At 53.1% G+C, this 24,353-nt stretch overlaps 1 protein-coding gene across 3 annotated transcripts in view; it reads left to right on the top strand.

The window, feature by feature from the left end:
- Window positions 1-24,353, top strand: part of SCN4A (sodium voltage-gated channel alpha subunit 4) — a 51,581-nt gene continuing 27,228 nt past the window's right edge. Inside the window, exons 1-10 of one of the 3 annotated variants that reach the window (XM_035300449.3) lie at window positions 1-73; window positions 16,297-16,409; window positions 16,565-17,225; window positions 17,313-17,431; window positions 17,558-17,647; window positions 17,918-18,046; window positions 18,499-18,590; window positions 21,253-21,585; window positions 23,039-23,102; window positions 23,347-23,488. In XM_035300449.3, the coding sequence (XP_035156340.1) occupies window positions 16,953-17,225; window positions 17,313-17,431; window positions 17,558-17,647; window positions 17,918-18,046; window positions 18,499-18,590; window positions 21,253-21,585; window positions 23,039-23,102; window positions 23,347-23,488 (1,242 nt within the window). In that variant the 5' untranslated portion in view covers window positions 1-73; window positions 16,297-16,409; window positions 16,565-16,952. Of the gene's footprint in view, window positions 74-181; window positions 347-16,296; window positions 16,410-16,564; window positions 17,226-17,312; window positions 17,432-17,557; window positions 17,648-17,917; window positions 18,047-18,498; window positions 18,591-21,252; window positions 21,586-23,038; window positions 23,103-23,346; window positions 23,489-24,353 lie in introns of those variants that run through there. The other 2 variants (XM_035300448.3, XM_035300450.3) reach the window with 2 other exon arrangements.

Here is a 24,353-nt window from a genome sequence, read left to right as displayed (position 1 = left end):
AGAGTTCCAGCCCCAGCCCGAGGTGGGCACAGCGCTCTGGGCTTGTCAGCAACCACTCTGCTCCTGTCCAATAGTGAGTACTGCGCCCCCACACCCGCCCCGGGCCAGGTACCCCAAGGGGCAGGCCACCCCAAGGGGCCAGCCTCTCTGGCCCCAACCCCAGCCTGGCTCCAAGAAAGTCACCAGTTTGTTCTGGGTACCGCTGACCGCCTGCCCACACAGGGCTCTGTGGCCCAAGCCGGCCCTGCCCCACGTCCCTTGCTGAATCTTCTGGTGCCTGGACCCTCTCTCTGGCCCCAGACTTGGCTCTCTCTGTCCGGTCATCTGTTCCCTCTGCCCCTGCCTGGTGAGCTGTTCCTGTCCTTAGCAAAGTTCCTTGTTCTGGTCACAAACAGCCCATGGGCTAAGGCTTGGCTCCGGAGGAGCTGGGGTGACCCAAGGGACACAGAACGGGGCTGCAGTTTCTTTAGGAGACGGGAGCAAGGAGCTGAAACAGTGACTTTGCTTGGCCTGTTTGTGTGGCTCAGAGGCCGGGTTTCGGGGGCTGGAGGGAAGGAGAGCGCAGGAGGCTGGGGTGGGGGGTGCCGGCTGGCGGCTCCTTTGCTCTGCTGAGAACAGGAATCTGTGAGATGCCAGCAGAGGACACATCCCAGGCTCTGCCCACGTCCCTGCCCCTCCCCCAGCCCACCCAGCATGGCTGGGCTGCTTTCCTAGAGAAGTCGAGAGCGCTGAGCCCTGCTGGGAAGGCGAGGGGGACATGGGGACAGGAGCAGAAAGCCCAGCTTGGGGGCAAGAATATGGGACCAGAGCCCAAAGGGGACTCTGAAGGAGTCTTGGGGGGTCTTAGGAGGAGACGCAGGGCCGGAGAGTGGGGTCCAGGGGTCAGGGCTGGGACAGACCACATCCCCCTCCCACCCGCCCTCCCTGCTGGGGGGGGCCATGGCTGGTGGAGAAGGCAGAGTGGCCTGAGCAGAGCTGGGGGGATGTAGTTTTGGAGGCAGGGAGGGCTGGTTCTACCAAGACCCTCTAGATTCTTCTGGGTCACCCCCAAGTGCCTCACCCCTGGCCAGTGGCCTCACTCTGTGTGGCAGTGGTGTGGACAGCTATGGTCACTGTGCTAGCATTTGGAGCCATGTCACCTGTGCGGGACCATGTAAATAGATGCAAGGGCCTTGGGAGCTGTGTCAGGCAGGGCGACTGAGCACAGGTGAGCCTGGTAAGGGCCTGAATAGCCCCCTGGCCACATGGGCCCTGCCCCTGGGCTCCTCAGCAGCCCTCCCCCTCTCCATCCCTGGCATCTCTCAAGGGATTGTGCTGGGATTCTGGGGGACTGGGGAAGGCCACGGAGGGTCCTTCCTAGGTGGCTCCATCCCAGCCTGGCCCTGCTCGTCATTTCTGGTTGGAAAGTGGCCTGGGGTGGGAGCCCAGCCTCTGGGGTCACCTCCTCAGCTCAAGGCTGACCTGAGTGTCGGTGGAGACCTGCTTCACTTGTTTTGTTCCCCAGGGTCTCTGCCGAAACCCCAGACCAGGCCCAGGGAAGCCCTAAGTTTGATCTGAAGGCACGGAACTCGTCAGGTGTTGGGGTGCTTCTGACAACATGTCTGCCTTTGGGGGGCAACTCTGGCCATCAGGAAGGGAGACAGATCTGATGGGGGTGGGGGTGGGGACAGTACAGCTTCAGGGTAGGGGTGGGGTTCAGAGAAGGCTCCCCCGAGGAGGCAAAACCAGAGAGGCAGGAAGTGTTGGAACCTACAGGGAGGGTGGAAAGGCTCTCTCCAAAGGGAAAATCTGGCCCGGAGTCCCCAGAAAACAGCTTGAGAGAAGGGAGGGGATGCTGGAGAAGGGTGTCAAGGACCAGGAAGGGTCAGGCCCTTGACTCCTGTCATTTCCCTGGGGCGCGAAGCTTGTGTGAGTAGCCATGGTCTGTCCACAGAGGCCAAGGCCCCCACCCCCTGGGGAGGGAGCTGGTTGGTGCGGGGCAGGGTGGGGGCCGAGGGCAATGGGTCTCATGGGCAGTCCTACGTCTGGGGCAGGTGTGGGGTTCTGAGCAGTTCTGGTGACTTCGGCAGGGGTCCCCAGCCCTGCTGTGGAAGGGACAGGCCAGGTCTCCCATGGCTCCATTGGAAGGTGCTCCTTGGGGTGGGGGATCCCAGGCTCCCTGCAGCGCCCCCGCCCCGGCCTTTTATGCGTGTTGGCTCCAGTTCTGCCTCATCAGCAGCAGCTATTTTTATTCCCTGCAGTTTTCAGTCAACAGCCCTTGTTGGGGGGATGGGGCTGCTGGAGGAGAGAGAGGGGCTCAAGGAGGCCAGGGACAGTAGGGGTGGTGGGGAAGCCACAGAGCCCCGGAAGGGTCCTCTGCCAGGAGCCCTCTTGTAAAAGGAAAGAGTGAAACCCCTATAGTTGCTGACCCCCATCCTATTTTTGAACTGGATTGTGAAACCAGGCACCCCCACCTACCCCATAGGTGCTTGAAGGTCACGGTTCACCTCCTGATTAAGAGCCAGGGTTTCTTTCAAACGCTGAGGGCCAGGCTTCTGATCCTAGTTTACTGTGTAAATACCAGCTGGTGAGTTACTTGTCTTCCCTGTGCCTCAATTTCCTCATCTGTCAAATGGGGCAGATCACAGGATCAGGGTGAGAAGTTAATGTGCTCATGGACATGTGAGGTGCCTCGAACAGTGCTTGGCATGTCATTGGCTCCACATACGTGTTCACCAGTATTATTGTGGCTATTGGCAGTCTGTGACCCCAACATAAAATGTCTCACCCTGGGGATACAAAAAGGAGAGAGTTACAAGAAGGACAGCTTTGTCCAGCTCTGGGCACCCTTTGGAGCTGCAGTTCGAGGGTGGGCTTTTTTCCCTATCTGGTCTCCCTTTTAATTAATTAATTAATTTATTTTTATTTATTTACTTGAGATGGAATCTCACTCTGTCACCCAGACTGGAGTAAGGTGGTGCAACCTCAGCTTCCTGACTTCAAGCGACTGTCCTGTCTCAGCCTCCCAAGTCACTGGGACTACAGGTGTCCACCACCACGCCCAGTTTTTTTTTTTTTTTTTTTTTTGAGACGGAGTCTCGTTCCGTCTCCCAGGCTGGAGTGCAGTGGCGTGATCTTGGCTCACTGCAACCCCTGCGTCCTGTGTTCAAGCAATTCTCCTGCCTCAGCCTCCTGAGTAGCTGAGATTACAGGCATGTGCCGCCACGCCTGGCTAATTTTTGTATTTTTAGTAGAGACGGGGTTTCACTATGTTGGCCAGGCAGGTCTCTAACTCCTGACCTCCAGTGATCCACCCATCTCAGCCGCCCAAGGTGCTGAGATTACAGGCTTGAGCCACCGAGCCTGGCCAGGTGAGGGTCCTTCTATAAAGTGGACTGCAGAGAGCCTTCCATGAAGGACTGTGGTTTGCAGTTGTGGCCGTGATGGCTGTGATGCCAGAGCAGCCGAGCAGGGTCCCTCCGGCCCACCTTTCAGTAAGTTCTGCTGTCAACGCTTAGCTTTTTTGAGGTTGGCAAGTTCTTGATCAGTCTTGTTTTGGAGAAGGATCTCCAAAGAGCAGCTGGGGAGGAAGCACCCAGAGTAGTCACTGGGGTAGGACTTTCCGAGAGTGACCGGCAGGGCCCAAGTGCTGCAGGGGTCATGCCTGGGGTTATGGGAGCAGGGGAGCCATGTGTCAGCCTTTCTTTCCTCCAGGTTTCAGATTGTTGCTGAAAGCCTCTCCTCTAGTGCTGGACCGTGCCCCAGCTCCCCTGTCTTAAGTCGGGAGGACTTGAAGCCCACCCTCCCTGGATGGCTGGGGGTGGATGGAGGGTCTGGATGACCAGGTTGCCTGGAGTTCTGCAGGCCCAGGATCAGGTGTGAGCAGGCCTCTTGGCAGCCTCTCCGTGGACACACTGCTTCGAGGAGCAGGCAGGGGAAGGGAGGCAGCTCTGTGTGCAGGGGTGATGTGTCCAAGGGCAGGTGAGGTGGGCTTAGATGTGAGTGTAGAGGAGGATCAGACCTTTTTAGGAAGCCCCTAAGCAAACATCCCGTCCCCCAAACACCAGTTGATCAGTCTAGCTTTGGAGAAGGATCTCCAAAGAGTAGTTGGGGAGGAAGCATCCCCAGAGTAGTTTCTGGGGTGGAGGACTTTGCCAGTGTGAGCAACAGGGCCAAACACCAGTTTGTTGGGGGGGGGGCATCTGCTTAGCGGCTCCTTAGAAAGGTCTGATGCCAGGCATGGTGGTACACACCTGAGGTCCCAGCTACTTGAGAGGCTGAGGCAGGAGGATCAACTGAGCCCAGGAGTTTGAGTCCACCCTGGGCAAAATAGTGAGACCCTAACTCTAGAAAAGATTTTAAAAGAAAGATCGGAGCCAACAGAGGGCAGGAAGCCCTGCGCCTGAGTGGAACAAATTAGCCTCCCCACCCTTTTGAGCAGCTGGGAAATGACTCATAGAGGCAATGAGTGTGTGTGTGTGTGTGTGTGTGTGTGTGTGTGTGTGTGTGTGCTGGTGAGGGCATGAGCATGCGTATAAGTAGGCCATGTGGGGGTCAGGGGATATATGAGAGTCAATTGGTGCAAATTGACCTGTGGTTCTCTTCCCCCCACTGACCCCTCCCACACACAGCTCCCAGCACAAAAGCCCAGGAGGCCTGAGCATGACCCTGCCAGAGCCTACCAGATGCCAACCCCAGCCCACACCTCTCAGGGGCTCACCCAGAGGATCTGGCCTGCCCTTCCATGGGGATAGATGGTCGAGGGTCGGGCTGGCTTAGGAAGCAAACTGAGTGGGACCTCAACCTGGGTGGGCCCCATGCTGAGGGAGGGCAGCTATGCCAAGCCCAGTTCCCCAAAGGGCTGGAGGGAGGCCAAGTCTGTAGTAGCTCAGGGGCTGGCTTGGCATGAGAGAGCTGCGTTCGAGTCCTGGCTCCACCGCTGTTTAGCTAGGATGACGCAAGTGAAGTCCTTGGGATGTGATAAGCTCCAAATAATGTCCGTGATAACTTTTCATCTAGAAATATTTCTTAAGCCTCCACCTCATGGGCCTGTGCACGTCAGCACGACAGGTGATTGTATGGAAATTTGGGGGCCAGAGAAACCAGCCCCTCCCATGCTAAGGAAAATCTTTCCCGGGCTAACTGAAACTCAGAATTCCATGTCTTACAACACATTCTTTTAACTTAAGGCTCAGACTTGGGAGGAGAAACCCACTCTGGGACCTTGTGTCTAGGGAGAAAAGGCTTCTGGGGCCCACCGATGAGCTAGGAGAAGTGAGTGGGAAGGGCCACAGTGCATGAGACCCAAACAGCCTGTTTGTGGGCTTTTATTTCATCAGAACTGAGCCAGCCAGAAGCACTCTGGGTAGAGGAAAAGGGTCAGATTTGAGAGAGGAGGAAGAAAATTGGGGGAAAACTAACAAGTTAGCTGGCCATGGTGGCTCATGCCTGTAATCCCAGCACTCTGGAAGGCCCAGTCGGGTGGATCACTTGAGTGCAGGAGTTCAAGACCAGCCCGGCCAATAAAAATTAGCCAGGCGTGGTGGTGAGTGCCTGTAATCCCAGCTACTTGGGAGGCTGAGGCAGAGAGAATTGCTTGAATCCAGGAGGCGGAAGTTACAGTGAACAGAGATTGTGCCACTGCACAAAAACAAAACACAAAACAAACTAACCAGTGTTCTTGGAGAACCCTGGAGATTGACAGGGAACGAGGCTGATCGTGAAAGGAGGGAATGCCTATACATCCGGAACAGGAAACCAACCACGGCATACAGTAGGTGTGAAATAAACACGGCCACCTCTGTTATTCTTATCCCTTGGGTAGAACAAGTTATCAGGCTGGATGAATCAGGAGCTTAAAACAGGGAGGCTAGTTCTGACCTAGGGAGTCTTCATGGAAAATGCAATCAGCTTTAGCTCACTCCTCACCCAGGAGCCCACCCCCACATCACCCCAGTTGGTTTCCGGAACTCTCTGGGCCTCTGAGTCTCTGGAGGTTTCCGCCCAAGGCTCCTGGCTCCAGGCCTCCCTCCAAGGTCTCTCAGAGCAGATTTCCTCTACAGAGTGTCAGGCCAGGAGGGGAGGGCCAGCTGGGGCGACTTCCTCTAGGCCCCTGCCTGCCAAGGCACAAGCCACTTTTCCTCCTCTCCAGGCCCTAAGTGCTGGCAGAGAAACAATACAGCTACCCCCTTCCCATCCCCACCCCGGCCTGCTCCAGCTGAGAAAAAGTTGTGACTTGAGACTTCCAACCCGGGGAACATAGGGATGGATTTTTCACTCCTGGAGCTGGGCCATAGCAGGAACATAGGAATTTGGGAAGTAGGCCACCTGGATGCCCAGTGCTGTCTTTGGCCAGGACAAAGCAATCTGGTCTGTTTCAGACTCCCAGGAAGTTCCAAGTCTGACCCCCTACTGCAGGTGAACTTTGTGGGTGGAGGGTCTCCACTGGTCTCAGATGGCACTGGATCATTTTGCTCCGAATCCATAGAGAAACAAAACAGCTAGATCCTTGTGGGAGGTTAGCAGCTTTGTTGGAGATGAAGAGCATGCTTAGTTGGCAAGAGGGGAGGCGGCTGGTGCCTGAGCAAGGCCAGCAAGCAACCTGCCACCTCTGCATCTGGAAGGATGTGCCCTGGAGTTAATGGGGAAGGCAGTGAGGGGCACATCACATTCATTCTCAATCTCCCAAGAGAGTACCTGCATTAGTCTGTTAAAGACATACCCAGACTTGGCAATTTACAAAAGAAAGAAGTTTGTTGGACTTACAGTTCCACGTGATTGGGGAGGCCTCACCATCATGGCAGAAGGCAAGAAGGAGCAAGTCACATCTTATGTGGATGGCAGCAAGCAAAGAGAGAGGGAGACCTTGTGCAGGGAAACTCCCCATTTTTTAAACCATCAGATTTCATGAGACTTATTCCCATCATGAGAACAGCACAGGCAAGACCCACCTCTGTGATTCAATTATCTCCCACTGGGGAATTATAGGAGCTATAAGATGAGATTTGGGTGGGGACACAGAGCCAAACCATATCAGTACCTTACACTGGTTTTTGCTGCCAGGAGCATGGCTGAGACCACTTGGGGGATTTCAGGCTGATGCCCTTCAGCTGGGTGGATTTCTGCATGTTTGAAGAACCCTCACCAAAAGTGTAGTTGTCCCACAAGGGAAGGTTCTAGAAGGTTATAATGGGGATAGGGAGGGAGGTTTGTCCTGAGCTTTGCCTGGTCAATAATTTGGGACAATCAGGATCAGAGACACTCAGCTGTGAGGGATGGCCTTGAACTGGAGGAAAATCAAGATCCAGCCGACCTTTGGAGGACTGGAGGTGAAGAGGTGCAATGAGCAAAGGGAACTTAAGTAGAGGAAGATGTAAAATCCTGCACCTGGATTTATATTAACCTTGTATCCTACAACCCTGCTGTAATCATTATTAGGTCTAGAAATTCTCATGTTGATTCTGATTTCATACTTAGACAATCAGATCATTTGTGAACAAAGATAGTTTTATCTCTTCCTTTCCAGTCAGAATACCTTTTATTTCCTTTTCTTGTCTTATTGCATTAGTTAGGACTTCCAGGTCGATGCTGGAAAGCTGTGGTAAGAGGGGACAGACTTGCCTTGTTTGTGATCTTAGTGGAAAAGCTTTGAGTTTCTCACCATTAAGAGCAATGTTAGGTCAGGCACGGTAGCTCACACCTATAATCCCAGCACTTTGGGAGGCAGAGGTGGATGGATCACCTGAGGTCAGGAGTTTGAGACCAGCCTGACCAACATGGTGGAACCCCATCTCTACTAAAAAAAAAAAAAAGTACAGAATTAGGTGGGCACCGTGATTCATGCCTATAATCCCAGATATTTGGGAGGCTGAGGCAGGAGAATCACTTGAACCCAGGAGGCAGAGATTGCAACCAAGATTGTGCCATTGCACTCTAAATAAAGCAATGTTTGCTGTAGGTTTCCTGGTTTCTAAAGTTAACTCTTTGTTAACTTTAGGAGGTTTCCCTCTGTTTCTAGTTTGCTGTAAGTTTTCGTCATGAATCGGAGTTGCATTTTGTCAAACGCGTTTGCTGCATCTATTGATATGATATTGTGATCTTTCTTCTTTAGCCTGTTGATATGATGGATTACATTAATTGATGTTTTGTGTGTGTGTGTGTGACAAGGTCTCACTCTCACTCAGGCTGGAGTGCTGCAGTATGATCATGGCTCACTGCAGCCTTGACCTCTCGGGCTAAGGTGATCCACCCACCTCAGCTTCCTGGTTAGCTGGGACTATAAGTAGGCACTACCACGCACGCCCAGCTAACTTTTTGTGCTTTTTGTAGAGATGAGGTTTCATCATATTGTCCAGGTTGTTCTCGAACTGTGCTCAAGCAATCTGCCCGCCTCGGGCTCCCAAAGTGCTGGGATTACAGGCATAAACCACACATCCAGCCTGATTTTCAAATGTTGAACCTGCCTCACATACCTGAGATGAATTTCACTTGGTCGTGGTGTATAATTCTTTTCATACGTTGTTGGATTCAGGTTGCTAATATTTTGTGAGATGCACCTGGGTTTAAAAGAGAAAAATCAATTGCACAGTACATAAGAAGGGGAAGACCTAATGAGACCACAGCTGATGAGGAAAGACCTAGGGGTGACTGCAAACCCCACCTTGTGTTTGGGCTGCGGAAGAAGTGATGCCATCCTGGAATGAACGAACAGAAAGTCTGTCCAGGCCAGGGAGAAAAGGCCTCTGTGGTCAGACTATATCTGGAATTGGGTGTTCCGATCTGGCTGCTCCACAGAGAGACAATGCCGGGCTGGACCCACTCCAGAGAAGAGCTGCCTCGCCCTCCAGCGTCCTCAGCCTCGGCTCCCTGCCCACAGACAGCTGGCCCCAGCCTGGCTCTCTGACTCCCGACCCCTCCTCCCCGACTCCATCCCTATCTGTCACCACCTCCAGGCCCCCAGGATGGCCTGAATTTGCCCACCACTTCCTCCTAAACTTGCATTCTGACGGAGGTTCCATGGGACTTTTCACTTGTGAAACAGACTCCAGCCCTGGTTCCTGAGGAGCTGGGTTTGAGTCTTGGCTGAGCCTCTCATTTATCACTCTCTAAAATTATCTTATTTGCTTCCCTATTTGCTGCCTGCCCCCTCCCTCTGGAATGCAAGCTCAGTGAGGACAGGGACTGTGCCACTGCTGCGGTCTGCCCTGGCACCCAGATCACAGCCCCGCACGTTGTAGCAGGTGCTCAGAAAACGTTTGTTGAATTAATTAATATGTGAGCTCTGGGTGGGTTCTTTTCCTCTTTGGGCCTTAATTTCCCTGTCTGCAAAATGAGGGAGTTGGGCTTGTTGCTCTCAAGTCCTTGTGACTCCAACATTCTTTTTTTCTTTTTTTTGAGATGGAGTCTCACTCTATCCCCTAGGCTGGAGTGTAGTGGCGTGATCTCGGCTCACTGCAACCTCCGCTTCTTGGGTTCAAGCGATTCTCCTGCTTCAGCTTCCTGAGTAGCTGGAACTACAGGCGCATGCCACCATACCAGGCTAATTTTTATATTTTTATTTTATTTTGAGACAGGGTCTTACTCTGTCACTCAGGCTGGTGTGCAGTGGCACAATCATAGCCCACTGCAGCTCAAGCAGTCCTCCCACCCCAGCCTCCCAAGTAGCTGAGACCACAGGCACATACTACCATGCCTAGCTAGTTTGTTTCATTTTTTAGTAGAGACGGGGTTTCACTATGTTGCCCAGGCTGGTCTTGAACTCCTGAACTCTAGCAGTCCTCCTGCCTCGGCTTTCCAAAGTGCTCGGATTACAGATGTGAATTTAACATTCTTGAATTCACTGGGAGGAGGTTGCCTAGAGCCCCCCAGACCCTCAGCTGCCACATCTCAGGGGATATCCGGGGGCAGAGGCGAGTAGAAGGAGAGCAGGAGCTGTCATCTTGGCCCATGTTACTCCTGTCTGTGGCCAGGGAGCCCCGTGGAGATTGGCCAGCACATCGCCTGCCTTATCTCCTGGAGCTTTGTCAGTGCTTTGTCCCTGCCCGGAAGCTGGCATCCATATATCCCAGAAGCCCCTCCATTCCTCCACTGCTGCCTGTCGAAACAACATAGTTCATGCCCTCTATTCTAGCTCTTTCCTCTACTCTAGAAAGGGTGAGCCAGAGGACCACACATGCTGCCAGTGATGGCACCACCCCAGCCCACCTGCCCTGCGAAGGGCTCTCCTAGGCTACAGGTTGAAGTCCAGACCCTCAGGCCTGCAGCAAGCCCTGGCCCAGCTGCCATCTTCCCTGCCCCCAAGCCCCCAAACAGCTTCTGTGCTACACATGAGTAAGCTCCCTGCGTCCTGCCTGTCTTTGTTCCGGCTGTTCCCAGCCCCTGCGGGATTCCTTCCCCTCCGTTTCCCTGTGTTCCTAACTCGCTCATTCTTTGAGGCCAAGCTGAAAAGCCATGTCTTTCCCCCACCTACTCTCCTCCCCCTCATCCACCCAAACTCCCAAAGCACAGTCAACTCCCCTCCCTTACCTTCTCTTGTCACAGTCACATGTGCCATGCCCACCTCCACCCCGACTGTCAGCTGTGGCCCCTTTCTGTCCTACTCATGCCCAGCTCAGCTTCCAGCCCACAAACAGAATGAACGAATGGGTGGATGGATGAATGAATGAATCAGTGAAACATATCAGAATCCACTGTGTCCCTGGAAACGTCTGTATCCAAGGCTCCATTTGCTTATTCATTCAACAGACACTTATTAAGTGCCTACTGTGTGCACAGTGTTACGACTGGCCAGGGTGACACAGACAGACATAATCACTGCTCTCTTGGTGTTTCAATCTAGTGAGGGTGACAGACAAATATGTAAGCAAATAAGCAAGTGATTACAAATTGTGATATATGATGTCAAGGAAAATACAGGGGTCTGTGAAGGGGAGTAGAGGAGAGGGAAGGCCCCTTGAAAGAGGGGACATTTGAGCTTAGCACAGAGGAATGAGAAGGAAAAACCACGGGTCAGGGGAGACAGAAGAGGGCCCTAGGGGGAGCAGAAGCTTGGTGGAGGCCAAAAGCAGGAGCCAGCTCAGTGGTTAAGGAGCTGGAAGGAGGCCAGTGGGATTGGAGTAGACAGACAAGGGGGACAGATCAGCAGACAAAGGTGAGAGGTTCGATCACCAGGGAGGCCACTATGGTAAGTTTAGGTTTTACTCTAAGTGCAATGAGAAATTACTGGAGAATTTTATTTTTCATTTTGTATTATATTTTATTTTTTCGAGACAGAGTCTCACTCTGTCACCAAGGCTGGAGTGCAGTGGCACAATCTTGGCTAACTGCAACCTCTGACTCCCAGGTTCAAACAATTCTCCTGCCTCAGCCTCCCAAGTAGCTGGGATCACAGGGGCATGCCATTCCCCCTGGCTAATTTTTGTATTTTTAGTAGAGACAGGGTTTCACCATGTTGGTCAGGGTGGTCTCAAACTCCTGACCTCAGGCGATCCACCCACTTCAGCCTCCCAAAGTGCTGAGATTACACCCGTGAGCCACCAGGCCAGGCCTGAAGAATTTTAAAAGGAGAAATAACATAACTAGTTTTCGTTTTTCAAAGATCAATGACTATTTTAGGGGACTGATTCGGAGGGTGCCGGGGTAAAGCAGGTAGCAGGAGACAGGCTATTGTAAGAGATTATTGTGGCATGAACCTGGGGAAATTGGAAAATGTCAGGTATAGGTGTATGTTGGAGATGGTATTAATAGAACTTTGAACAGGCTGGGTGTGGAAGGTGAGGGAAAAGGAGAATTCAGAGAGACACCCTAATTTTTCATTTGAGTAACCAGTGGCGGCGATGCCATTTCCTGGGTTGAAGGGTGGAACAGTGGAAAATGCAAACGTCTGATTGCAGTTGGGAGGGTGTGGGCCATCCCAGTGGAGCCATCGGGAGGCAGGTGAATATTCAGCCTGGACTTCAAGGGAGATGTTTTGTCACATTCCCATGACATTACTATTATTTTATTCATGAACTTATTATTTATTTTTAATTTATTATTTAATTTATTTATTTTTAGAGACAGGATCTCGCTCTGTCACCCAGGCTGGAGTGCAGTGGCACAATCATGGCTCATTGCAGACTTCACTTCCTTGGGTTCAAGTGATCCTCCTGCCTCAGCCTCCCGAATGGCTGGGACTATAGGCACACACCACTGCACCTAGCTAATTTTTATATTTTATTTTATTTTTTTGAGACAGAGTCTTGCTCTGTTGCCCAGGCTGGCTTGGTCTCAGCTCACTGCAACCTCCAACTCCCAGGTACAAGCAATTCTCCTGCCGCAGCCTCCCGAGTAGCTGGGATTACAGGCACCCTCCACCACGCTCAGCTAATTTTTGTATTTTTAGTAGAGACGGGATTTCACCATGTTGGCCAGGCTGGTCTCCAACTTCTGATCTCATGATCTGCTCTCCTTGACCTCCCAAAGTGCTGGGATTACAGGTGTGAGCCACTGTGCCCACCCAATTATTTTTTGTGGAGACAGGGTCTCACTATGTTGCCCAGGCTGGTCTCCAATTTCTAGGCTCAAAAGATCCTCCCACCTTGGCCTCCCAAAGCGCTGGGATAACAGGCGTGAGCCACTGTGCCTGGTCCCATGACGTTATTTACAGTCATAGGGATGATGCCACCCTGAACCAGCTTGAACCCTGAAAAACTTTAGAGATTGAGGAGAGAAACCAGGACAAGCAGAAGAAAGTGATAGGGAGAAGCAAGGGATGGGGAAAGGAAAGAGTGAGCGGCTTCCACGGAGGCTGAGAGAATCAGGTGCTTCCAGAAGGGGGCTGGGCCAATTGGGCTGCTTGCTTCTGAGGCTCTGGGAGCTGAGGACAGAAGCGTGTTCACTGGACTTGGCAGCAGGGAGGGCGCAAGTGACTTGACAAAAGTAGTTTCAGTGGAGGAGGAAAGGGAAGCTGGGTTGGAATGGATTGGAGAGAGAATGAAAGATAAGGAAGTCAAGACAGCTGGTGTAGACACTTTCCAAGAAGTTTTACTGTAAAGAGGAACAGAAAAATAGGGCAATCGATGCAGGGAGGTGTGAGGCCAGGAGAGCAGTTTGTCACCATTGCTGTTGTTTTTAAAGTCAGGGACACTAGAGCCTGTTCACAGATGGGGAGAGGTTGATGGGCAGTAGAAAGAGGACACCTGGAGAGGTCTTTGGGAAGCAAGAGGCATTGGGGTCCTAAGCCCCAGGAAAGCCAGACCCTTGCTTATTATTATTCTCACAGGATGGAGGAAGAAGGGGTGGGATTATTATTATTCTCACAGGATGGAGGAAGATGGTTCTGTGTATTTGACAGTGTGTGGTGGCTCTTCCTTCCTCGGGGAAGACGATCTGCTGGGAGGCTCATGGGGAGGAGTGTGGAAGTTTGAGGGAAGAGAAGAAGGCATGAAATCGTTGTTTTCAAAAAGTGACAAAGTGAGCCTACCAGAAAAATCCACACTTACAGGGCTGGCATACTTGAGGACAAACCGGGAGTATGTGACCATGACTTTAAGGTGAGCCCAGCCTGGTCATATCATTCCTCCAGCCACGTTTCTCCAGCTCGGGGGCTGACTCCAGAAAAGCAGAGTGGGGGACATGCAGGTTAGGGGTTCCCCAGGAGAGTGTGATAGGAGGAGAGAGATCGCACCCTGGGAGTTGTGGAGGAGGGACTAGAACTTCGATCTTCTAAGTGAGGCTAGATGAGGAGGGATGTGAAGTCAGAATCGGTCTGATGGAGAGGGAGAAAGTGCAGGGTCCAAGGACTGCAGATACCCAAAGATTATAGCAACTAGGCCACTGAGCTGGGAGCTGAGAAGGTGGTGGGGGCAAGGGGAGAGCTTGAAGTGGTGATATCAGAGGAGATATTGTTTCTGGTTATGATTTAGGTCCAGGGAGTGCTTAAAGGAGAAAAGAGCTAAGGTGGAGTGTCCCTGTAATTCACTCACTCACTTATTCATTTGATAAACTTTAATTGAGCTGGTGACACAAACAAGAAGAGTTTCCACCCAGCCAGGGTGCCCAGGGAGGGCTTCCTGGAGGAGGTGGTTCTTGTGTGGGTTGAGTCGAGAAAGATGAATGGAAGCTCTCCAGGGAGACAAAGAGGATGGGTGCTCTGGGAGGAGAGCAAACCACAAGCAAAGGCATAGGGGTTAGAGGAGGGGGGTGGGAAACAGCTTGGCCCATTTGTGAAAATGGAGGTAGCATGGCCAGATGATGGGGGAAGTGTAGGTGATGAGGTAGGGATCTGATCATGGAGGGCCTTGGGAGCCCTAGGGAGGGTTTAGGACTTACTCTTAAGCAGTGGGAAGCCATTGAAGATTTAAGCAGGGAGGGAAACTTGTTATTTTACAGATATTTATGATAGTCTAGGGGGAGAACCTGGTGGGAGGTGGGGTTTTTTTTTTTGTTTTTGAGACAGGGTTTCACTCTGTCACCCAGGCTGGAGTACGATGGCACCATTATGGCTCACTGCAGCCTCAAACTCCTGAGCTTAAGGGATCCTCCTGCCTCCATAGCTGGGGCTGCAGGAACATGTCACCACTTGGGGAGGTTATTTGAACAGAGTAGGTGAGGGGTGGAGGGTGGAGAGGGCAGTGACACTGGGGAGGGAGCATCTGTAGGGTGTGGAACTGGCCAGATCTACCACCAAGATGCTTCGGGCAGCCAGCAACCAAAGCCAGCTTCAACAAGTGGAACCAATGAGGACTTTCTTCCCCTTGCATTGCAAAACAGTGAGACCTCAGGGGTAACGGAGGGGTAGGAGAAGAGGAAATTAGGAGTAAGTGAACATTTTGAAGGGAGAGGTGTGCGCTGTGCAAAGAAAAGAGGCTGCAGAACAGGCCCCAGAGAAGAAGTATCTTCCAGGGGCAGGGAAGGGGCAGGTCCCAGAGCCGAGCTGGGCAGTGCAGCCGGAGGGGCAGGTGATGTCCTGCTCCCAAGAAGAAAGGCGGTAAGCAGTGTGAGGCACTCAGGAGGGCTGGCGAGGAAGAAAACACTGGATCTGGCCCCTGGGGCACTCTGGTGACTCAGGTGAGAGTTGTTTCCTTGAGCGCTGGGGTTGGGAGCCAGACTGTGTGTCTGTGGGCTTTTGTGGCCCCACTTGGGCTCCTATAATGAAAAGAGTGAGCAGTATCAGGACAGAAGGATCGTCGCAGTAGGGACTTCGGACTGGGTGGGTGCACAGCAGCCCTGGGGTCCCTCCAAGGCCATCTGGCTGGTTGGCACCTTCTGTGTAGTGCCAAGCAGCATGTAGGGGTGTATGTGGGGCAAGTGATGGGGAGGAAGGTAGCAAGGTATGTGACAGGGCTGTGAGGTGCAACTGGGAAGGTCAGCATGAGGGGTGGCTCCAGGCCGGGTGTGCGTGTATGTGCCTGTGTGTGCAAATGTGTGTGTGCACGTGCATGCCCTCCCTCACGATGGGGACCAATGAGCAGCTGAGGGCAGGGTCGGCAGGAATGAGCAGAGTCATCCGTGTGGAAACACGACTCCCTGGGTGCTATAGGGAGCAACTGGAAAGCCAGGCACGGGGGCGTGTCCAGCTTTGCCCAATGGCCCCGGTCTCTTCCTGGCCGCCCTCCCCACCTGTTAAGCAAGCCTGAAAAGTGCCTGTGCTGACCAGGGCGGGGGCTCTGCTGTGGGCACCAAGGCCCGAGGGCCATCCTCAGGTGTGGCTTTGGGGCTGTCTGGGGGTCTGTCTAGGTCCCTTTGGTGCAGGGGTGGCTCCAGTTCTGTCCATGTGGATCTCGCGGTGACTGTGTGTGGCTGGGCTGCAGGGGTCTCTCTGCAACTGCCTGCTGATGTGATCATTCCCCAGGGTCATTTGCAATAAGTGATCCCCTTCCCTTCCACAGGAACAGTCTCTGGAGGGCTGGGCAGAAGGGGTGAGGGGCCAGGAGGGGCCCAGTTCATACAGTGCTCACAGGCATCAAAGGCTCCTGATGGGTGCCCCTTCCCCCCATCCAGCTCATTCTGGGACCACCAGCCAAAAGCAGTCCCCAGGAGCTCTAGCCCTGCCCCCACCATTGGAGTCACCCATTTCCTTGTCCCTGGGACCTTTCCCATATGTCCTTCTCTTCCATGTTAGTACCTGTAGTTCTCCAGACACAATGTTCCTCTCCCAGCTCACCCTGCCTGCCCAGGGGACTCCATTCCCCAGGGCTGTGGGAGGCAACTGCTGGGAGCCCTCCGCTGGGCCCAGGGCCCTTCCTTCTTCCCTCTCCCAGACCAATACTAAGTACCCCAAAGGTCAGGAAAAAAGGAATCCACCCCACCCCCACCTTCCTTTTCCCTTCTCTCCAGGTCAGGGATGGCACACAGGCAGAGGCGCCCCTGGCAGACATCACTAATCAATCACAGCAACCTTTTTGCACAGAGCCTGGCTGCCCCTTCATGGTCTCTACCTGCATCTTCAGGTGGCTAATATCAGGATCCACATTGGCCCTCATGATGAAGTCCCTGTGCTAGTCCCACTTTAGTCTGACTCCCACTCCCCACCACGCCCCTCATCCTGGCCCATTCAGAAGTCACCTGAGCACAGCCAGCTGTGGTTCTCTCTCTGTCCTCTTAGGCTAAAGTCACACAGTTCCAGGAGCTCGGGCCCAGAAGGCAGTCGAAGGCACTGGGGCATTGGCCCCACATCCCAAGGCCACAGAGAATCTGGTTGGTTTGCCGTCAGTCCTGGGGGTGGCCCCCGCCACTGCTAGGGAGAGCGTGGTGTGGGGCCAGGGGTGATGCTCTGTGCCCAGCACCTGTGCAGCAGTAGCACCTGGGCCTTGCAGGCACATCTCCCAGTCCCAACAGAGCCTGCACGCCCACCTCCCCAGCTCGGCTGCTGGGCAGGCAGGAGGTGAGGAACGGCCGGCCGGCCCAGGGAGGGGCAACTGCCCAGCACCCCGGGGCTGCCCACTGCAGCTGTCCCGGCTACCCATCCTGGTCTCTGAGCCCAGGATGCGAGGATGGCCAGACCGTCTCTTGCCACCGTGGTGCCTCTGGGCCCTGAGTGCCTGCGCCCCTTTACCCGGGAGTCCCTGGCAGCCATAGAACAGCGGGTGGTGGAGGAGGAGGCCCGGCTGCAGCGGAACAAGCAGATGGAGATTGAGGAGCCCGAACGGAAGCCTCGAAGTGACTTGGAGGCTGGCAAGAACCTGCCCATGATCTATGGAGACCCCCCGCCAGAGGCCATCGGCATCCCCCTGGAGGACCTGGATCCCTACTACTGCGACAAGAAGGTTCGGGCCTGGGAAGCCTCCCTCTGTCTGTCTGCTGTCCATCTGTCTGTCTGTCCCCAGGCCTCACAGCCTCTCTCCCCACCTTAGACCTTCATCGTTCTCAACAAGGGCAAGGCCATCTTCCGCTTCTCCGCCACACCCGCTCTCTACATGCTGAGCCCCTTCAGCATGGTCAGGCGAGGGGCCATCAAGGTGCTCATCCACGCATATCCTGCCAGAGAAGGGAGAGGCGGGAGGGCTTAGGGATGGGCGAGATGGGGTGCTCTGGGCCAGGAGACCCGCCATCACCTCCCCTCCTAGCTGCTTCGTCACTCTCCTTGACCCTGCCCCACGCTGTTCAGCATGTTCATCATGATCACCATCTTGACCAACTGTGTGTTCATGACCATGAGTAACCCGCCTCCCTGGTCCAAGAATGTGGAGTGAGTCTCCCCCATCCCTGAGCTCCCCAGCCCTGGGACACAGACCATCTCAGGTGTCTGCACCTCTGCGTGACACTGCTCTTGTCTTTCAGGGAGACACACTGTCACCGTGACCCTTTTCCACACCTTGAACCCCCGGGGTGGCCACACTATCACTCGATAGTGTCCTTAGCTGCTTGGGTGGCATATTTTATTTCTGGGGGTCTGTCGTTGCCACAGTCATCCCTGCCTGTGTGACATGCCTGCCCTGGCCGGCCCTCTTCCCCCCAGGTACACCTTCACAGGGATCTATACCTTTGAGTCCCTCATCAAGATACTGGCCCGGGGCTTCTGTGTCGATGACTTCACATTCCTCCGGGACCCCTGGAATTGGCTGGACTTCAGCGTCATCATGATGGCGTGAGCAGGGGCCCGAGCCTGGGATGGGTGAGGGGAGGGGCCAGGCCTCAAAGAGGGCAGCTGCCTGTGCTGAGGGCTGCAGGGGACATTTGTCAGTTGTGCAGACAGGGAGCTGCACAATTCTAGAAGCTGCCATTCTCAGGGTCTGGCTCAGAGCTCTCCTGAAGGCCTCCTGGTCATCCCATGAATCAGCCCTGACCTGCAGGCCCTCACCCGCTAGGAGAGCCGGGCTGTCTTTGCCATCCCCACTCCCCCACAGCAGAGCTCATGCACTGTTCTTCCCAACTCCTGGGCTCCCAGAGGAGCTTTGAGGGTGTCTTACCTGCCCCCAGACCCTGTGGAACCCCCAACTTCTAGAGAATCCTCATTCCAGGCCTGGAGAGGCCCTGATTTCTGCCCTACGACCCACCCCAGGCTCTGACAGTCCCCACCTCACTCCACCCCCCTCCCAGGTACCTGACAGAGTTTGTGGACTTGGGCAACATCTCAGCCCTGAGGACCTTCCGGGTGCTGCGGGCCCTCAAAACCATCACAGTCATCCCAGGTACTGGGGAGGTGCAGGGACCCTCTGCCTGAGCTGAGAGATGCCACCACCCCCGGCCACACAATGCACCTGCCGGGAACCTGACTCAGGGTCACAACCCTCCCCGGCTGAGAACTCACAGCAAAGCCTGGACAAAGAGGGGCCCACGTGACCAGGGGGCAGAAGGGGTTCTATGTGGAAGAATGGCATTTGAGAGGCAGCATAGCAAGGTGGTTAAGAGCACAGACTCAGCTGGGTATGGTGGCTCACGCCTGTAATCCCAGCACTTTGGGAGGCCAAGGCAGGTGGATCAAGTAAGTTTGAAACCAGCCTGGCCAACATGGCAAAATGCCGTCTCTGCTAAAAATACAAAAGTTAGCCTAGTGTGGAGGCAGGTGCCTGTAGTCCCAGCTACTCAGGAGGCTGAGGCAGGAGAATCACTTGAACCCAGGAGACAGAGGTTGCAGTGAGCCTAGATCATGACACTGCACTCCAGCCTGGGAAAAAGAATGAGATCCTGTCTCAAAAGAAAAAAAAAAAAAAAGCACAGAGTCTGGAGCCTTGACTGCCTGGGTTCAATTCTCACCTCTACCACTTCCTAACTTTGCCTTTGGGCAAATGCCTCATCCCGTCTGTGTCTCAGTTTCCTTATCTATAGAATATGTAGACTAATAATACCACTCCTTGGTTTGTTGTAAGGATTAAATGTCTTAATGTCCGTAAGGCCCTCATAGCCCTTGACCCATGGCTTGTGATATACATGTGTGTGCTCAATAAAATAAGCAGACCAAGCAGAGCAGAGAGAGACACAAAAGGACTCCATGAGGGAAAGTCCCAGCCCTGAGAGCTCAGTTAGGAACACGCCACGCCCCTGCTGACCATGAGGCCAGGGCAATTCCAAAGTAATGCATCGAGAAACTGAATTAATAGAATCCGATCATTCAGACCCACAAAAGAGCAAGTAGAGAAACTGGAGATGGCCCAGTAGAGAGAAAGAAAAAGGATCGAGATCAGTCTCTGGAAAGAGGGGAAATTGTTAAATCCTAATGCAAGAAAGTACCTGAGGCCAGGCACGGTGGCTCACATCTGTAATCCCAGAACTTTGGGAGGCCAAGACAGGCTGATCACTTGATGTCAGAAGTTCGAGACCATCGTGGCCAATATGATGAAAACCCATCTCTGCTAAAAATACAAAAATTAGCTGAGTGTGGTGGCACCTGCCCATAACCCCAGCTACTTGGGAGGCTGAGGCAGGAGAATCGTTTGAACCCAGGAGGCAGAGGTTGCAGTGAGCCGAGATCACACCACTGCACTCCAGCCTGGGCAACAGAGCGAGACTCCACCTCAAAGTAAAAAAAAATGAAAGAAGTACCTGAGCTCTCTTCTAGTCTAAATAAAGCCCTCTGACTACAGCCAAGGAAGGTGAGGCCCCGGGAGAGGAAGCGCTTCCCAAATTCCATACTGCACGTTGGCCACTGAGCCAAGATGGCGTTGCCTTTCCTGTGTCAGCTGCTGGCGTCCTGGGAGCGCAAGAGTTCTTTTATAAGGAGTCTGCCAAGCATTTGTTTTCCATATCAAGATAAGAAAAGGAAATGAATTCATATTAAAGCAAGAGGCACTATGATTAGGCTCAAGAAGAAGTTATGGCTCTTGCACAGGTGATGGGAATCAGCCCCTGGGATTCTTTCAGCATTGTTTATGCCTTTGTCTCTCCAAAGAATGTAATGATGTTTCAGGGTCAGTCTAGCGCTTCTCAGAGTGAACCCTGCTGTTTCCTCAGGGGTTACTAGGTATTTTAAGGAAAAGGGTTCTGTGGTCAAATACGTTAAGGAAACGTGGAATTAAAGTTTTTGTTTAATAGTCCAGGCAAGGTGGGTGATGCCTGTAATCCCAGAACTTGGGGTGGCCGAGGCAGGCCAATTACTTGAGACCAGGAGTTTGAGACTAGGCTGGCCAACATAACAAAACTTCGTTCCTACAAAAATTCAAAAAGATTAGTTGGGGGTAGTGACACCCACCTGTAATCCCAGCTACTCATGAGACTGAGCCAGGAGAATCACTTGAACCTGGGAGGCGGAGGTTGCAGTGAGCTGAGATTGCACCACGGTACTCCAGCCTGGGTGACAGAATGAGACGCTGTCTCTAAATAAATAAATAAGTTTTTATTTATTTTAGTTTTTGTTTAAATACAGTTTTTGTTTATTTCTGCTTTTCAGAGCCTTTGATAGGATAATCTACATAATGACTCTCCAAGAACAGAATCCAGGGCGCAGCTTTTCCCAAACGTTATCAACCCCCCTTTTTAAGGGCACAGCATAGGAGATTAGTGTTCTATCAAACAGATTTTGAGGGTGCTAACCTAGTGACACGTAGTAAGCTCCTCTGTGTGTCTTGGTTTGCTCTAGAGGTCAGACAACAGCCCATCAGGTCTTTACAGTCCATTCTCCTAGTGGCTGAGCACCTGTGGCCATTTGCAGACTCCAGATTGAGGATGTGATCAGAGAACAGTGGGGCTAATTAGGGTGGGGTTAATTTCAGAAGGCTTCGGGGAAGTAGTGGTGCTCAGTCAGTCAGGCCTTGGAGATGGAGTAGGAAAAAGATTGGTGGTGGGAGCCAGTGGGGAGGGGTTCTGTTTTCACCCTGCGCTGCCCCCTGCCAATATCCTCGCTCTCTCTGCGGTCAGGGCTGAAGACGATTGTGGGGGCCCTGATCCAGTCTGTGAAAAAGCTGTCAGATGTGATGATCCTCACTGTCTTCTGCCTGAGCGTCTTTGCGCTGGTGGGGTTGCAGCTCTTCATGGGAAACCTGAGGCACAAGTGTGTGCGCTGGCCCCCGCCGTTCAACGACACCAACACCACATGGTACAGCAATGACTCGTGGTACGGTAACGACACGTGGTATGGTGATGCAATGTGGCACACCAATGACTCATGGTATGCCAACGACACGTGGAACAGCCATGCAAGCTGGGCCACCAATGATACCTTTGATTGGGATGCCTACATCAATGACGAAGGTAAGAGCAGAGGGTGGACAGGCAAGGGGGAACCTAGCGCAGCCTCTGCCCCTATTTCTTCTTCTTCTTTTTTTTTTTTTTTTTTTTGAGTTGGAGTCTTACTCTGTTGCCCAGGCTGGAATGCAGTGGCATCATCTCGGCTGACTGCAACCTCCACCTCCCAGGTTCAAGCAATTCTCCTGTCTCACCTTCCTAAGTAGCTGAGATTACAGACATGTGCCACCAGGCCCAGCTAATTTTTGTATTTTCAGTAGAGACAGGTTTTCACCATGTTGGCCAGGCTGGTCTCAAACTCCTGACCTCAGGTGATCTGCCCACCTCAGCCTCCCAAAGTACTGAAATTACAGGTGTGAGCCACTGCACCCAGCCCTGCCTCCACTTCTTATGAGACAAATACGACAGCGAGGACCTGAGCTTAAATCCAGCACTTGGTAGCCTGTGTCACTTCTGACAAGTCACTTGATCTCCCTAGCCCTCTGAATCCTCACCTATAAAATCAAGATAACTATCTTCCTCAAAGGGCTAGTACAACAACAAATGGAAAACTGTTTTTAAAACCCTAAAGTGCTGAGCACAGTGGCTTATGCCTGGAATCCTAGCACTTTGGGAGGCTGAGGCGGGTGGATCACCTGAAGTCAGGAGTTTGAGACTAGCCTGACCAACATGTTGAAACCCCATCTCTACTAAAAATACAAAAATTAGCCAAGTGTTGTGGTACATACCTGTAATCCCAGCTACTTGGGAGGCTGAGGCAGGAGAATTGCTTGAACCCAGGAGGTGGAGGTTGCAATGAGCCGAGACTGCGCCATTACACTCCAGCCTGGGCAACAAGAGTGAAACTCGGTCTCAAAAAAAAAAAAAAAAATCCTAAAGTTCTCACTATACAAAGCAAGAGTCTATAGTTCCTACTCCCTAACCTGTGTACCCCCTGTCCTCCTTCATCACACCACGTGCTCACAACTACCCCCCAACATACCCACATCTTATTTACATATGCATCTGCACAGTACACATGCCAGAAACACACACATTCTCACACAGCCACTGTTCGTCCACACAGTTGCTTCCTGCCAGTTAGGAAAAGGTGACCTTTTCACGCTGGCACTTGGATTTCAGCCCCCACTCGCCCTTCACTCAGGGGCCCTGCACAGGTTCACCGTAGCCCTATGCACACATGTACACATTCTCTCTTTGTGCTGCTGCTGTGTCCTGACTTTACGTCCACACCGGGCACTGCGCTGATAGTGCTTGCAGCTGAGCCCCCTGCCAAGTCCCTGCCAGAGACCTTGGGACTTAGTACTGTCCTTAAAAGAAGGGGAAGAGGCAGCCAGGGAACATCCGTTTTGTTTATTGCGGTGCACACAGACCTGTTCACAGGTGAGCAGTGAGTGCAGGTGCTCACACTGTGTCCATGTGGGTGACTTGTCTCCTTTGTGGCCTCTGACTCCCAAAGGGAACTTCTACTTCCTGGAGGGATCCAACGATGCCTTGCTCTGTGGGAACAGCAGTGATGCTGGGTAAGTGGGGCTAAGAGTTGGGGAAAAGGTGCTCTAGGGGTCTTGGAAGGTGGGAATTGATTCAAGGTGAGGAGGGCCTGGGGTGGACAGGAGTGTGGGGAAGTCTGTGGGCATGGATGGAATCCTTTTCTGTTTGGGGGACACAGGCAGAACTGAGGGATTCTTTTTTTCCCTTGGGGTCCCCATCTGTCCCCAGCTGGAGTGCTCCTCCCACCCTAAACCCAGCCCCCTGTCCTAACCCTAGGCACTGCCCCGAGGGTTATGAGTGCATCAAGGCCGGGCGGAACCCCAACTATGGCTACACCAGCTACGACACCTTCAGCTGGGCCTTCCTGGCTCTCTTCCGCCTCATGACACAGGACTATTGGGAGAACCTCTTCCAGCTGGTACAGCTGCCCCCAGCCTGCCCCCCAATGCTACGGCCACCCCACCTCCATCCCTGCAGCCTCTTCAGGGCCTGACAGGGCCTACCACAGGATGGCCAACCCCTGAGCTGGGCCATCTCCTCCTGGGCTCCCACACTACCCTTATAGGAGCTGGGTGCCCTCTGAAATTGGGCACCTGCCCCGAGCCAAGCCAAGGCTTTAATTCTTTCCACACTTTGCTTTCAGAGCCAAGGTCTGGGCCTAGCATAGCCATGCCCAGGAACCCCCAGGCCTCACGATAACCAGTAGGGCAGCTTAGAAATTCAGTGCTCCCCATACTTTATTTGCCTTCTGCTGTTTGCAGGGAAGGCAGGCTGAGTCCAAAGTGATAGTGCCTTCTGATGCCTGGTGACGTTTCTAACATTGATGTTGATAACAATAACAATAACAATAGCTACTAGCTGGGCACAGTGACTCACGCCTGCAATCCCAGCACTCTGGGAGGCCAAGGCAGGTGGATCACTTGAGGTCAGAAGCTTGAGACCAGCCTGACCAACATGATGAAACCCCATCTCTACTGAAACAAATAGAAAAATTAGGCGGGCGTGGTAACATGTGCCTGTAATCCCAGCTACTTGGGAGGCTAAGGCAGGAGAATTGCTTGAACCTGGGAGATGGAGGTTGCAGGTTCAAGCAATTCTCCTGCAAGTGACTGAGATCGAGTCACTGCACTCCAGCCTGGGGGCAACAGAGCAAGACTCCATCTCAAAAAAATGCAAAATACAAAAATTAGCCAGCTATGGTGGTGAACACCTATAATTCTAGCTACTCAGGAGGCTGAGGCAGGAGAATCACTTCAATCTGGGAGGTGGAGGTTGCAGTGAGC

This window comes from Callithrix jacchus, chromosome 5 (genome assembly GCF_049354715.1).
Source record: "Callithrix jacchus isolate 240 chromosome 5, calJac240_pri, whole genome shotgun sequence".
NCBI lineage: Eukaryota > Metazoa > Chordata > Mammalia > Primates > Cebidae > Callithrix > Callithrix jacchus.
The sequence above is the reverse complement of the archived record's forward strand: the minus strand, read 5'-3'. Positions and strand labels throughout refer to the sequence as shown.